The 14157-nt window shown below is 41.6% G+C and overlaps 1 protein-coding gene and 2 long non-coding RNA genes across 7 annotated transcripts in view; 2 read left to right on the top strand and 1 right to left on the bottom strand.

Annotated features, from left to right (window-relative positions):
* Nucleotides 1-4050, bottom strand: part of LOC115576281 (von Willebrand factor C domain-containing protein 2-like) — a 53958-nt gene extending 49908 nt beyond the window's left edge. For all 5 annotated transcript variants that reach the window (XR_003982805.1, XM_030408806.1, XM_030408805.1 and 2 more), the window contains exon 1: nt 3579-4050. Coding sequence is in view for 4 of the 5 variants with exons in the window: in XM_030408806.1 (XP_030264666.1) it covers nt 3579-3956 (378 nt within the window). In the remaining variant the exon portion in view is untranslated. The remainder of the gene's footprint in view (nt 1-3578) is intronic.
* On the top strand, nt 4039-7350 carry LOC115576287 (uncharacterized). Its single transcript, XR_003982812.1, has 3 exons — nt 4039-4128; nt 6071-6246; nt 7095-7350. It is a non-coding gene; the product is annotated as an uncharacterized LOC115576287 (long non-coding RNA).
* Nucleotides 7351-9360: 2010 nt separating this feature from the next.
* On the top strand, nt 9361-9953 carry LOC115576290 (uncharacterized). Its single transcript, XR_003982815.1, has 2 exons — nt 9361-9526; nt 9680-9953. It is a non-coding gene; the product is annotated as an uncharacterized LOC115576290 (long non-coding RNA).
* The last annotated feature ends 4204 nt before the right edge of the window (nt 9954-14157 follow it).

Genomic DNA, 14157 nt, shown 5'->3' with positions numbered 1-14157 from the left:
CCCTCATTTTCGCATCTTGTGAACACTCTGATCATGGAAAACACACGAAGAAATGCATATGATGCAGCTTTTAAGTTAAAGGCAATCGATCTGGCTGTCAAAGAAGGAAATAGAGCTGCTGCACGTAAGCTTGGCATCAATGGATCGATGGTGAGACGTTGGAGACGGCAGCATGAAGACAAAAAAGACGACAAAAGGTTTCAGAGGTAATAAAAGCAGATGGCCCGAACTTGAAAACATTCTTGAAGAATGGGTGAATACACAGAGAGCAGACGGCCGAGGTGTTTCCACCATGCAGATCCGACTGAGAGCCAAAACAATCGCCACCGAAAAGAACATTGAAGATTTTAAAGGTGGACCATCGTGGTGTCTCAGATTTATGAGACGAAAAGGCCTGTCCATCAGGGCAAGGACAACTCTGTGTCAGCAACTCCCTCCCGACTATGAGAAAAAAGTTACAAAATTCCGCAAATTCACTCAAACAAAGATAGCCGAGAATTCCATCGTACCAGACGAGATAATAAATATGGATGAAGTACCATTGACCTTTGACCTGCCTCTCACTAGGACTGTTAACAAGAAAGGTGAATCGTCCGTCACGCTGAAAACAACTGGCCACGAGAGAATGCATTTCATTTGAGCTGCACAGCATCCGGACAAAAGCTTCCACCAATGGTGATTTTTTTAGCAGATGACTATGCCAAAAGAAAAACTCCCGAGAGAAATCGCCGTGAAATTCAACACTAAAGGGTGGATGATAGAAAGCCTAATGAAGGACTGGCTGACAGAGTTCTAAGGCAAGCGACCGGGAGGATTTTTTCACAGAAAAAAAGCATTGCTCGTTTTGGACAGCATGAGGGCCCATATAACAGATTCTGTGAAAGCAGCCATCAAGAGGACAAACTTAATTCCAGCTGTGATTCCTGGGTGCACAACGAAGTATTTGCAGCCACTCGACATCAGTGTGAATCATGCTTTTAAAGTGGCACTCCAAGTTGAGTGGGAGGCTTGGATGACGAGCGGCGAGAAATCATTCACCAAAACTGGACACATGCGAAGAGCAACTTTTTCTCAAGTCTGCCAGCGGATCCTGACAGTGTGGAGCAGTGTGAAAAAATCCACGATCACCAACGGGTTTCGAAAGGCTGGACTGCTGTGTGATGAAGAGGACAGCACAAGCACAAATTCGCCTCGAGATGAAAGTGACATTGAGAGCGACAACGAAAGAGAGACTGGGAAGGTGTGTGAAGAAGTCATGCTGGGGCTGTTCAATCCTTACACTGAAGAAGACGACTTCAGTGGTTTTAGTGCGCAGGAGGAAGATAAAGATAGCGATCAATTACTTTTCTGGTAAGGCTGGTTATTTTTTTTAAACATGCCGTGTTACTGCTGTGTTACAGGCACTGTTCAAAAAAAGCATTTATTTACCAGTAATTAAACATTTAAAAAAATCTTTCTGTGTACCATCTTTCTGTGTAAATATCTCATGTTACAACGTGGACACCTGCGACTTGTAGACAACTGCGGCCTATACATGTACACATTTTTTTTTCCTTTTAAAATTAGTCGGTGCGGCTTATATTCAGGTGCGCTCAATAGTCCGGAAATTACGGTATATATAAAAGCCAAATAAAACATGTTTTACAAGAGTATTATTGCAGATTAACTGATGGTTTTAGGTATTTAAGTTACCTTGCGAACAGCTGAGGGGAACCTTAGAGTTAAAAAGTTAAAATCAACCAGAACTTAAATGTTTAGTAGTCCACAAAAAATTGGGTTGGGCACAACCAACCTCAACAAAACATAGTGGGTTGTAAATAATAAAAAAAATTCTAATCAATCAATCGATCTTGGGGCTCCCAGAGACTTGTTTTCTGTCCCCAGCTACTCCAGTTGTTCATGTGAATGACGCAACGCAGTTTTGCGGCCATGAAATTTCACCTGCTTTTCCATCTGCATGGGGTTGAGAAGATACTGATTGAATTTTCATTAGTGGGTGAAATTTAATGATAATGTTCTTACACGTAATAATTTAGTAGTTTAGTAGTGTTGTTTATCGGACACAAAATATTGATCAGAGCAGCTTTAAACCTGTGTTCAGTTTTTATGGCCACTTGGGGGTAGCAGAAGTCGCTGTATAAAACAACACTGATATATTATCGATTTAAAATTCTGTTAGGGCTAACTTACGAGCACACACATGCCTATTTACACATCCAGCTAATACATCAGCCATATCATTGATTCAGCATCCTGATTGTTTTCATCTAGTTGAATTAAGCCCTATATTTACTCTCCTTGTAGCAAGTAGTAATTGTATAGCTTTGTCCCGACAAGCAATTTCTTTCACATGATATGTTTTGTTGTTAATGAAACAAATTATTAGAGCAGCAAATTATTTTTATTGAGAGATAAATGTGGTAAACTTGTAGGAGTATATCAGGACTGGATTAACCAGAGAAAGAGGATGTGGTCCTACATTACAAAAACATTTTACAGTATATCATAAAATATTTTCCCATCAGACGACACAGATACAAGTGAACATGTTCGCAATCCCCATCCCTGTCCCACAGCGAGGTTCTGTGTCAATTACTTTGTTGAGCTCTTTATTTTAGTTGTACAGTATTTTGCAGATAAGTACATATCCCTTCACAAACATGTTACCACAAAATGTCAAACACAAACCAGACCTGGAGCATGCATTATTTACAGGCAAACTTAAGTTTCATGTCATCTGCTGCATGCATCGCTGCCTGATGGAAAACTATTTCCCATTTCTTTATTACAGTGTGCTTACAGGTGTTGGGGGCTGTGCTGCATATGTGAAACAAGCAGTGTAAAGCCTTTTTGTGGCTCTGGAGGAAGCTGCATGTTAATTGATAAACTGCCTCCAGTAATGGCACTCAGTTGCATTGTGGGTAATGTAGGCTCCAGGTGTTGAAAAGCAGTTCTACTGGTCTAACAATGAACTCCTATAACACTGTTTGACTCATTATGGACAGTTTGATCCATATCAATACAGAAGAACAGAGGTATTTTTATTCCACACATTCTTCATCCTGCTCAAAACCTGGACCCTTTATTACCCACAATGCAAGGTGGCCAATGGCTTTCTGATACCCCTTTGTTTAACAATATGCAGTACTACTCCCTAAGACCTGTAGACACAGTTTACTGTAAACAATCCCAATGTTAAATCAAGCAATGATAATACACAAATATTACCTTCTCCATAGTCTTACAACATATGAACATGATAATCCTTTATTAATATGATAAACGATCAATTCAACACAGAGTCTGCTGATCGGCTACCACATACCTTTAACCTGACATGTCAACACAATCATGAAGACAAGGTCACATAGACGGGACTCAGTACCGTCCACATGGACCTACTGACGAATTCCAAATGCACTCCCATATATTCTTTATTATGTGATAGTTATGTGATGAGCATATATATAGACAATATATCTGACAGAGGGCAGCTGCCACATTAAATCCTAGCAGTCTAAACTTGAATGGGACGGGGAGGTGGAGGGAGAGAGTGTAGAAGTTTGGATCTTTCTCACCCTGAACTCCTCTAGGAGCCGGAACGTCTTGCCCCCGTAGACACAGACCCTGGCCATAGCCTCGCACACCGGACAGCACGCCTTGTATCTGATCCGCGTGCACCTGGGGTGGACGCGGGGACACTTAGGTCGGACGCATACGGGACCGTCCACGGTGCACGTGCACGGACACGCCGAGGGGCTCGGGTAGTAAATCTCTCCAATGCCATATACAAAACCGTGGTCGTCGATGCACCACTTCCCCCGATAGTCCCCGAACTCGTAGTCCAAATCGGTTTTGGAGGAGTACTCCGCCGCCACCGCAAGCTCCGCACCGCGAGGAAGCAGCATCACGAGCGCGATGGAGAGGTAGCTGAGCGCGCGGTGCCGGGGACTCATGGTGACCAACACAAACCATCTGTGTGTCTGCTGCGCTGCTGCGCTCCGCTGAGCTTCTCCTCCCACCTCCCGGGCTCAGGAGACGCCCATATATGCGCGTCAATCCGGAGGTTCGCTGAAAAGCAGCCCAGGAGTTCATCCGTCTTCAGCCAGGTGTCTTCTATAGCCCGATGTAATTTGAGCATGCCTTTAGTTATTTTATGAACACAAAATAACATTCTCAATTCTAAATCATCAGGTCAATTTGTCTACTCTCTGCTAAATATCCTAAATGTAAATACACTGATGGGCTCCTGTAACAAGTGAATTTCACTGCTGAGGCTGTCAGATGCTGATCAAGAAATGTCTGAGGTTAGTTTAGTTTATGAATTTGCACATGTGATAAGACTCAGAAATATCATGTACTAGGGTGAGGGTCAGTGATGTGCACAAGGGGGGGGGGGGGGGGGGGGGCAATTGTTGAAAAACGCGTGCTAAAGTGCCCTCCTGAGAGCCAAAAAAGCGTGCCAAAGTGCCCTCTTGGTTGGCAAAACACACTAAACTGCCCCCTTGGCTGGTTAAAACATGATAAAGTGCCCTCTTGGGAGCCAAAACACGCACTAAAGTGTCCTCTTGGGAGCCAAAACGCGCGCTAAAGTGCCCTTCTTTTCGCCCCTGCCCTTCAAGAAGTCTGCGCACGCCACTGGTTAGGGTTAGGTTTCTACTGATGATGATACTAAAAAGACCCCAAAGACCAGCAAAAAACTGTCGTAAAACTAAAGCTAAAATTACTGAAACAGACAATAACTAATAATAATAATAATAATAATAATAATGATAATAATAATAATGGGATCACTGCAGCTGTGTGAAGGAGAGGTATCACAGGTCCAAGTGTGTGAAGGAGAGGTATCACAAGTACAAGTGTGTGAAGGAGAGGTATCACAAGTCCAAGTGTGTGACGGAGAGGTATCACAAGTCCAAGTGTGTGACAGAGAGGTATCACAGGTCCAAGTGTGTGAAGGAGAGGTATCACAAGTCCAAGTGTGTGAAGGAGAGGTATTACAAGTCCAAGTGTGTGACGGAGAGGTATCACAGGTCCAAGTGTGTGAAGGAGAGGTATCACAGGTCCAAGTGTGTGAAGGAGAGGTATCACAAGTCCAAGTGTGTGAAGGAGAGGTATCACAAGTCCAAGTGTGTGACGGAGAGGTATCACAAGTCCAAGTGTGTGAAGGAGAGGTATCACAAGTCCAAGTGTGTGACGGAGAGGTATCACAGGTCCAAGTGTGTGACGGAGAGGTATCACAGGTCCAAGTGTGTGAAGGAGAGGTATCACAGGTCCAAGTGTGTGAAGGAGAGGTATCACAGGTCCAAGTGTGTGATGGAGAGGTATCACAGGTCCAAGTGTGTGAAGGAGAGGTATCACAGGTCCAAGTGTGTGAAGGAGAGGTATCACAGGTCCAAGTGTGTGAAGGTGAGGTATCACAGTGATCGGGTGACATACTTCCAAAGTGGAAAAAGAAGAGATTTTTCCAGATTGCTCTGATAGACTCTCATGTAAAATCATCATTTTTCAAATTTCAATCATTACAGTGCATTCTGTATGGGATCTGGGAAGGCTCGCCCTTCAGGCTAGCGATTCATCGTCACACCAATGAGGTGAGCAAGAACCGACACATCCTAGCCCGCCTCATTGACTGTGTCAAGTTTTGTGGAGTGTTTGAGTTAGTTTTGCAAGGCAAAGATGAAAGTGAGGGCTCCAACAACCCAGCTGTTTTTTGTGGCTTAGTTGATTTGGTGGCATCACCGGATGAGGCATTTGAGGAGCACCTGAAAACTGCCACAGTTTTCAAGGGCATGTCAAAGACTGTGCAGAGTAAGCTCCTAGAAAGCATGCTAACCGTCATCAGGGCACATATCACGGAGGAGGTGTAAAGTCCACTAAATTTGTTGCCATCCAAGTGGATGACACCATCGACATGTCAACACAGAGGCAGCTGGTGCTTGTGTTAAAATACATCGACTCAAACATGCGGTGCAGGAGCGTTTCTTTGAGTTTCTGTCTATTATGGATGCAACATCTGAGTCGATTGCTAGCGTGCTTCTGGATAAACTGAACTGTCTTTTTTCTAAAGGTGACAGGAGGCATCTGGCTTTCAGAGAATGCTGCAGGATGAGGACTTCCAGTTTTTTCTGTAGCTGTTTCATCAGCTCATGCCATACCATCAGCTGCAGAAGAAGGACATGGATGCAGTCTTCATCAAGCATGCCCTCCAGAGCTTCACAAGCAGGCAGGTGCGCAGGCAATAACGTAAGATATAATAATATTGTTCAATCCTTCTCAATAATGAACCTTGTCATAAAGAAATAAACTCACTGGCCACTTTATTAGGTACACATGTGTAACTTAATACAATCTAAAACAACAGCTCTGCTATGAAATCTACATTAATGTAATTTATACATTTTCAGTTTTTGTTGATGTCAATAAGGTGATAATTCTACTGAGGTCATAGTGGGTGATTGTGGTGTATTAGAGTGCATTATATTGAATGGTGTTCCTAATATTTTGTCCACTCCATTTACATACAAAATACTAGAAACACTTTAAGATAATGCAATTCAGTACACCACCACCACCACCCACTGCAACATCAATTATAAAGATATAGTAGAATTATCACTTTTCTGACAATGTCAAAGCTGAAAATGTATAAGCTTTGTGACAGCAGAAGTTAAGGCAGCCATTGTATTGAATTGAATTTGATTGCACAGGTGTATCGAAGTGGCCGGTGACTGTATATGTATAAAGTAAATGAAACAACCATCACCACCCGTTATGATACTGAGCACAAATATGTAATAACCAACTAGCATTAGATGTCTTGTTATGGTAAGTAAGCGATGATTGGATAATTTCACTGTGGGACAGAATATCTGAAGCTCCTGGTTGCTCGGGAGGAATGGGTTACCAACAGCAATGGTGAAATAAGACACATGGACTCAGCAGTTATATTTGAAAGATATGTGTAAACTATTTATTTTCACTCTCTTTCTTTCAAGTGTATACTATAAGTGCAACAACAAAAAAATGACCAAAGATAAACAAAAAACAATAATCACTCTCTTGCGACTTACACTTGTTTTGCTTTCTTTCAGGTCTAACTGGGAATCCACCTGTTGCGTAAGTATATCTATTTTGTTCCCTGTTATTTGAATGTGAGTTTTGTTTACCACTCATTAATTTAACACGATTGTGGTTGATGACTATTTTAAAGCTCCTATTTTATAGTACCACTAGAATATGGAAGCGAATCTGTACCATAATTCAAATTAAAATGCATTAACAGACATGCTTATTCATTTTCAGAATGTAGCTGCATTTTTTGACTCATAAATAAAATTTGTAATAAATCATCCAGATTGCATTTTCATTTTATTCTTCAAGACTGCTCATTTTGTTACACAAAGAAAAAGAAAACTGCTTTTTCGTTTTGAAGCCCGCCCCCCGCAAAAAAAGGTCCAAAATTCAATTTGAATTTGCAATCCCAAGCGGCGCAGGAGAGTGACGTCAGCGGCCTCTCTTCTTCAGTGTTGCCAACTTGGCGACTTTCTCGCCAGACTTAGCGACTTTTCAGACCCGGCGAGAAATAGATTTTATTGTAATTCACATGCTGCTCAGAGTCATCGCAGTCCATGGCTCCTCTGCAACAGCGCCGGGGTCTGTCCTGTCCCCTCCCGCGTGGCTGCGCAGGCGACAGGCCGGTGTGTGGGGGCTGGCTGGGGCAGGCAGGAGCGGACACCGCGGCCGCTCGCTCAGTGGATTTGATACCGGATAGCTGCCGTTTACTCTGTTTTGATCTGTTAATGTTAAGTGTCTTTAGCCCAGGTGAGACCCAGAAGCGGACAGGAGGCTGTAGCTGGATGCAAGGAGTGTTTATTGTAACACGGACAAAGTCAGAGTAGGAGGGGGTGTGCACGGGGAAGCCATGCTCCGGGGCGCCGGAGAGCTCGGAGTCGTGTCAACACTCGGAGGAGAGCCGGGCAGGTGGAGCGCGCAGAGGGGCTGGGAGCTGGAGCGGGGTCTTGACTCGGTCACGGCACAGGAGGTCGTTGGAGGCAGAGTAAAGCAGAGTTAGGGGGGAAACACTGGTAGAGGTTAATGCACTAAAGCTTTAGTCTAGGCAAAACTATGACTTAGCCAAATACCGCGTGTAGTACACGAAATCATCTGGCAACGGGGCGGCACGAGGCTCCAGGCTATAAAGCGGCCGGTGATTTTGTGACCCGCTGCAGGTGCGTGGGTGTGGGAGAGAGAGAGACATTAGCTTATAGCACTTTGTAGAAGGAGCTTTATAAAGTTCACTCCATTGACTTGTATTAGTTCACGGGGCTGAGCTGCCACATCCAATATGGGGGCGACGTCGACGTACGGTCCAGCTGATATCTTCAGTTTATTACCAGGAATACTGACTGAAAAGTACCGTATGTTTCATGGGTCTGACTATGAGACTGCAGTCTGACCCACCGTCACTGCCAGCAGCTCTTCAGAGCGGCTTCATTACGATCACTGTAAATGTTAGAGCGTTTTCGCACTGGAAAAAAAATGTGCGGCTGATATAACCAAGCAAACGCAAACCATGGCTGGCGTACAGAACTGGACATGGTGGTGATTTCCCCGCTGTTTCTGAAAACATGTACCACAGTCTATGCTACCAACACAGCCTTCACACTCTCCTCTTGTCCCTTCTCTTGTTCCAGTGCCAAATAAGCACCCCGCCGCCCCCTAATGTAGATGAGTAGCACGGTCGGTCAGACCGGGGGCTGAAGAAGAAGAGAGGCCGCTGACGTCACTCTCCTGCGCCGCTTGGGATTGCGACCTTTTTTTGCGGGGGGAGGGCTTCAAAACTAAAATCCAGTTTTCTTTTTCTTTGTGTAACAAAATGAGCAATCTTGAAGAAGAAAATGAAAATGCAATCTGGATGATTTATTACTAATTTTATTTATGTCAAAAAATGCAGCTCTGACTTTGAAATGAAAAAGCATTTCTGCTAATGCATTTAAATTTTCAAATTTGACATTTCAAATTGAATTTTGGTACCTATTTGCTGGGCCATCATTTGAAAATTAAATCTTAAATGTCCATTTCTTTGTCATTTGAATTAAGTTACATAATAAGCAGTCTTGAAGAAGAAAATGAAAATGCAATTTGGATGATTTATTACTAATTTTATTTTTGAGTCAAAAAATGCAGCTCTGACTTTGAAATGAAAAGCATTTCTACTAATGCATTTTAATTTTCAAATTTGACATTTCAAATTGAATTTTGGTACCTATTTGCTGGGCCATCTTTTGAAAATTAAATCTTAAATGTCCTTTTCTTTATCATTTGAATTAAGTTACAAAATGAGCAGTCTTGAAGAAGAAAATGAATATGCAATTTGGATGATTTATTACTAATTTTATTTATGAGTCAAAAAATGCAGCTACATTCTGAAAATGAAAAAGCATTTCTGTTAATGCATTTTAATTTGAATTATGGAGCAGATTTGCTTCCATACTAGAAGACCACCAGGTAAGTAAATAAGTAGGTAAGTAAAACTTTATTTATATAGCACCTTTTTGACACAGAGATTCAAAGTGCTTTCCAATAAACATAACAACTCACAAACGTGGGGGGCAATTGAATGAGATTGTCCTACCAAGGTTAGTTTGACATTTCAAACATATCTCATCCTCTTTAGATCCAGTTCTTGGGTTAGCTCGTCACTCCAGGCCCAACTGCACTTCAGCAGAAGTAGCCAGGCTGAGGAATCCAGGAATGTCGTCTCACACAAATGATCGACACAGAAAACAAAAGACCTGGCCTTGTACCCACAAAGCCAGGAGAAAAAAAAATATCAATAAGTGATTCAAATGGCATTGCCGTTTTAAATTTAAATTATATAATGCCTTGTATCTCTTAACTGAAATACCTTTGTTGCATTTAATCAAATAAAACTGCCATTACACCTTCAACAATTTGGCATTCTTCTTCTTCTTCTTCTTAAAAAAAAAAAACAACAACCATGTAATCTCTATGGTCATGCAACATTGGTTGCATGGGCTAACCTTTAGCTAATTTTAGCCTGAAATAGCAACAGGCATCTCCAATCCCAATGCAGGCCATGGAAAATACCAACACCAACTCGCTCACGGATTAGTTATCTATAATCACACTTTGTGGCATCACAATTGGGCATTATGAAGTTAAGCTGCTAATCTAAGATTGAAATGATTAAGGCTAATGACGCTAATATTAGCTAGCCCAATAGTCGCGGTGCTGATGTTAATGTTGCTAAGCTAGCGGGAAAGCTGCGTCGCTTATTTAATTTTTTATCTCTTAAACACACAAATCGAAATAACACACTAGCACCTCAGTCGACTCACGAAGAATTTTCCTTTGACTAATGGCAGCAGAATTGTAACCACCACAGGTCTTTTGGATTAGAGTAATGGATCGGTTATCTGGCTTTGACAACGGTGACTACTTCTTCTTCTTCTTCTTCTTCTTCTTCTTCTTCTTCTTCTTCTTCTTCTGTGTGTCTGCGTGGCTGTGTGTGTAGGTGTGAGTGTGTGTATGAGTGTGTATATATTTGTGTGTGTCTCTGTGCATGACTATGGGGGTGGGAGGGTTGGGTTCTTTTAAGCTTCTTCTCCTGATTTTATTTGCTGTTTCTCTTTTTCTGCTGTAAGGCACTTTGTGATACTTTCTGTATGAAAAGCGCCATATAAATAAAGGTTGATTTGATTTGATTTGATTCTTGATGTTTTATGGCGGTTGACAAACAACTTTTAGGCACATTTACCGCCACCTACTGGTATGGAGTGTGGGACATGAGATGGTCAGAACTAGATAAAAAATAATAATAAATAATAATAAATAATAATAATAATAATAACAGATAAAAAAAAAAAATATATATGAATAAATAAAAAACAAAATAAAATTAAACTATGTAAATTAAGATCTATTCCCTATAGCCTATATCCTATACCTGTGTCCTTTAGGTATTTCATTAAAACACTAAACCCCTTTTGTGATAAATTCCCTTGAGTCAATTCCAGCTTTTCTTTTGTCAGCATTTGGATCACCTACTGTCGTTCCTCCCTGTACTTACTAGCAGAGCCAGCCTTAGGCATAGGCAGTATAGGCAAATGCTAGGGGCGCCGCCATCCACGTGGGGCGCCGAAAACGGGTGGAGAAAAAATAATGAAAATATATATATATATATATATATATATATATATATATATATATATATATATATATATATATATATATATATATATATATATATATATATATACATATATATATATGTATGTAAAAGCAAGGAATCTCTGTCTGTCTGTCTGTCTGTGTGTGTGTGTGTGTGTGTGTATCTGTGCCTCAAATATCTCTGTGGATCAGGATCAGACTGACCTGAGAGTTTCAACATGGCTGCAAGGGTGTGCGATGTCGGATTTGTTTGGACTGCAATGATACCGTTAATAAATTATTTCATAAATGCTTTACAAATTCCGCGGGCATTGTCCACCGGAGCCACCACAGTCACGTGCGCACCAGAGCCAATCACTGCCCACCGTAGCCATGTGCGCACCAGAGCCAATCACTGCAGAGCCCGACTCCACGACATACATTAAGAAACAAGTGGATTTATACCTGCAGCGGCGCGAGCTGGACCGGGATTTTGCCGCGGTTCGGTCCCGTTCTGTTCTGTGCATCTAAACTGACTGTTGTGGATAAATGAGACTAAACGAGTCCAGACCGAGTCCGTAGATGCGCGGACAACAAAGTGGAATCGGAATCTGTGGATGTTTGTGTGTAGTGTAGTAAGTGTAGTAAATAATGTCTGCCACGCTTTTTCGCGAACATTGCCGTCACGTTTGCTTTGTGTCTGGTGCAGGAAGAAACGGTAAAAACTGGCTTTTGTCACGAAAGTGTCCAAGCAGCAAGTTTGGTTGTTGAGGAACGGGAAGTTGTGGGAGGGACGGAGGCAGATGAATGACAGGCAACGACGGTCGGTGTAGAGACAGCGATATTGAGAGTTGAAAGCTTTGTGACATTTAACGTGTTTGGAGTGTATAGTTAGTGTGTTATGTAGTGTTTGGTGTAGTGTGTTTAGTGTGTAGTGGAGTCGTTTTTTTGTTTAATGAGTCAGAATAATGAGGAGAAGCTGAATGTGGAGCAGGCAGTGCAGCTCTTCATTCAGCTGGAAGGAGCACAGGCAGACCTGAGCACTGCCTGCATTTAAATGTAAATAGTTACATATAACTTTGTAAATGTTTAAAATGTATGCACATATTTAGCAAACAACAATTTATATTTGCATTATAAGTAATAAAAAATGATTTGTTAAACATATTTGTGGTTTTCACAGTAAAAAAATCTAACTTTTTCTACTCGGATTTTATATATTTTTTTTTTAATTTTAGGTCTATTGTGTTAATACAGTATGTCAAAATCAAAAAATAATTGTTTAGTCACACATGTGAGGTTGTGCTGAAAATAATGACACCAAGTAAATAGTTTTTAAGGTGAAATATGAAATCAAAAATAGTCAAAAACGGCCAATTATACCCTGGAATATCGGATTTCACAACAACCTAAATATCCCTGACGTCTCACCTTCAAACACAGCCTCATTTGGCCATCCATGAAAAAGCAACTTAACCTCCCACTTTTCTATAGGAACACATATTTCCTACGGGCACTGCACTAGTATATATCTATATATATATATCTATATATATATATATAAATATGTATATATATATATATATATATATATATATATATATATATATATATATATATGTACACACACACACATATACACATACACAAACCCGCGGACAGTTTATAATCATATAGATGCTGTTATAATGTGTAGTGATTGAGATCCTGACCCACCAAACAACAAAGTTTTTCGCGCTAAATTACATAATTATTAGGGCTGTCAAGCGATTAATTTTTTTAATTGCGATTAATCGCATTTTGTCCATAGTTAACTCGCGATTAATCGCAAATTAATCGCAATTTTTTTGGGCAAATTTCTTTCTGTTCTAAATGTACCTTAAATGTACACCCTAAATGGGATCAAAACATGGTGATGTCTGCCTTTGGCAGGGGGGCAGTGGGCTCTCTGCATCTGCCATGTGTTTGGCTTGCAAATGATATTTGAGACTCAATGTACTTCAGTGGTAACTCATTTCATGACGACAGTATGTGCAGATAACTTTTCTTTTCTTTTTTTAATACCGAGCGTTAATCGCGCGTTAAAAAAATTAACAGCGTTGAGAGGATGTTGCGTTTGACAGCCCTAATAATTATACATAATCACCATCAGTAAACAGGTTGCTGTCTGACTCACTCACTCGCGGGGATGGAGGCTGTTTTCTGGGGGAAAGTTCCCTGAAGTCTCGGTCCGGAGAGCTGACGGTCGCTGTGATTTATTTTCATCAAAAACACTCGGTGAGTTAAAGTTTTTTGCCGGTGACAGACGCTGTTTTTTTTAGCAGAAATGTGAGGAAGAGTCGGGAGGACAGGCGGAGGACGGACAGGAGGACGGACACTTCTCCACGTACAGCTGTGGTATTTGTTTTCCTCATATAAGTTGCAAAGACAGTGACAGTTACTACGTTACTTTTGTTCGGTCCTGTAACGTTGCTTTGTGGGACATTTCTCTGTATTTAGTTGAGTGAAGGACCTGTTCAGTTATCAGACTGTCAGACCGACACGCCCCTGCTCCACGGCTCCAGATTATCCGTTCACACTGGGACGGCTCACCAATAATGCAGCCCCGATACTACCTCCAGAGGTGGATCAGCGCCGGAGCGAAATTTCCCCCCTCTCCACATCTGAAACTTTCACACAGAGGCGGGTGCGGAGAATTGGCGCAGGATCCCCGCATGCAAACGGCTGTGTGAAAGAGGCTACAGAAAACTGCCGTCAATTGCAGGAAATTGACGTGGGCCTTGCTTGGCAGTTGTCCCCCCATGACCCCCCTCCCCCTGATTCTAGGGGAGGCTTTAACATGTAAATGAAAATGCTGTGAGCTATATAAATGCAAATCAGGGTAGCAGGGGGGGGTTTTACCCCAGGTGACATTTTTCTAAAAGGTATTAACTTCATTTTAGGAAAATCTCTGGTATAAATAGATCAGGCTCAGTATAGCCT

The sequence above is a fragment of the Sparus aurata genome, chromosome 23 (assembly GCF_900880675.1).
Source record: "Sparus aurata chromosome 23, fSpaAur1.1, whole genome shotgun sequence".
Classification (NCBI taxonomy): domain Eukaryota; kingdom Metazoa; phylum Chordata; class Actinopteri; order Spariformes; family Sparidae; genus Sparus; species Sparus aurata.
This window is presented reverse-complemented; position numbering and strand designations above follow the sequence as displayed.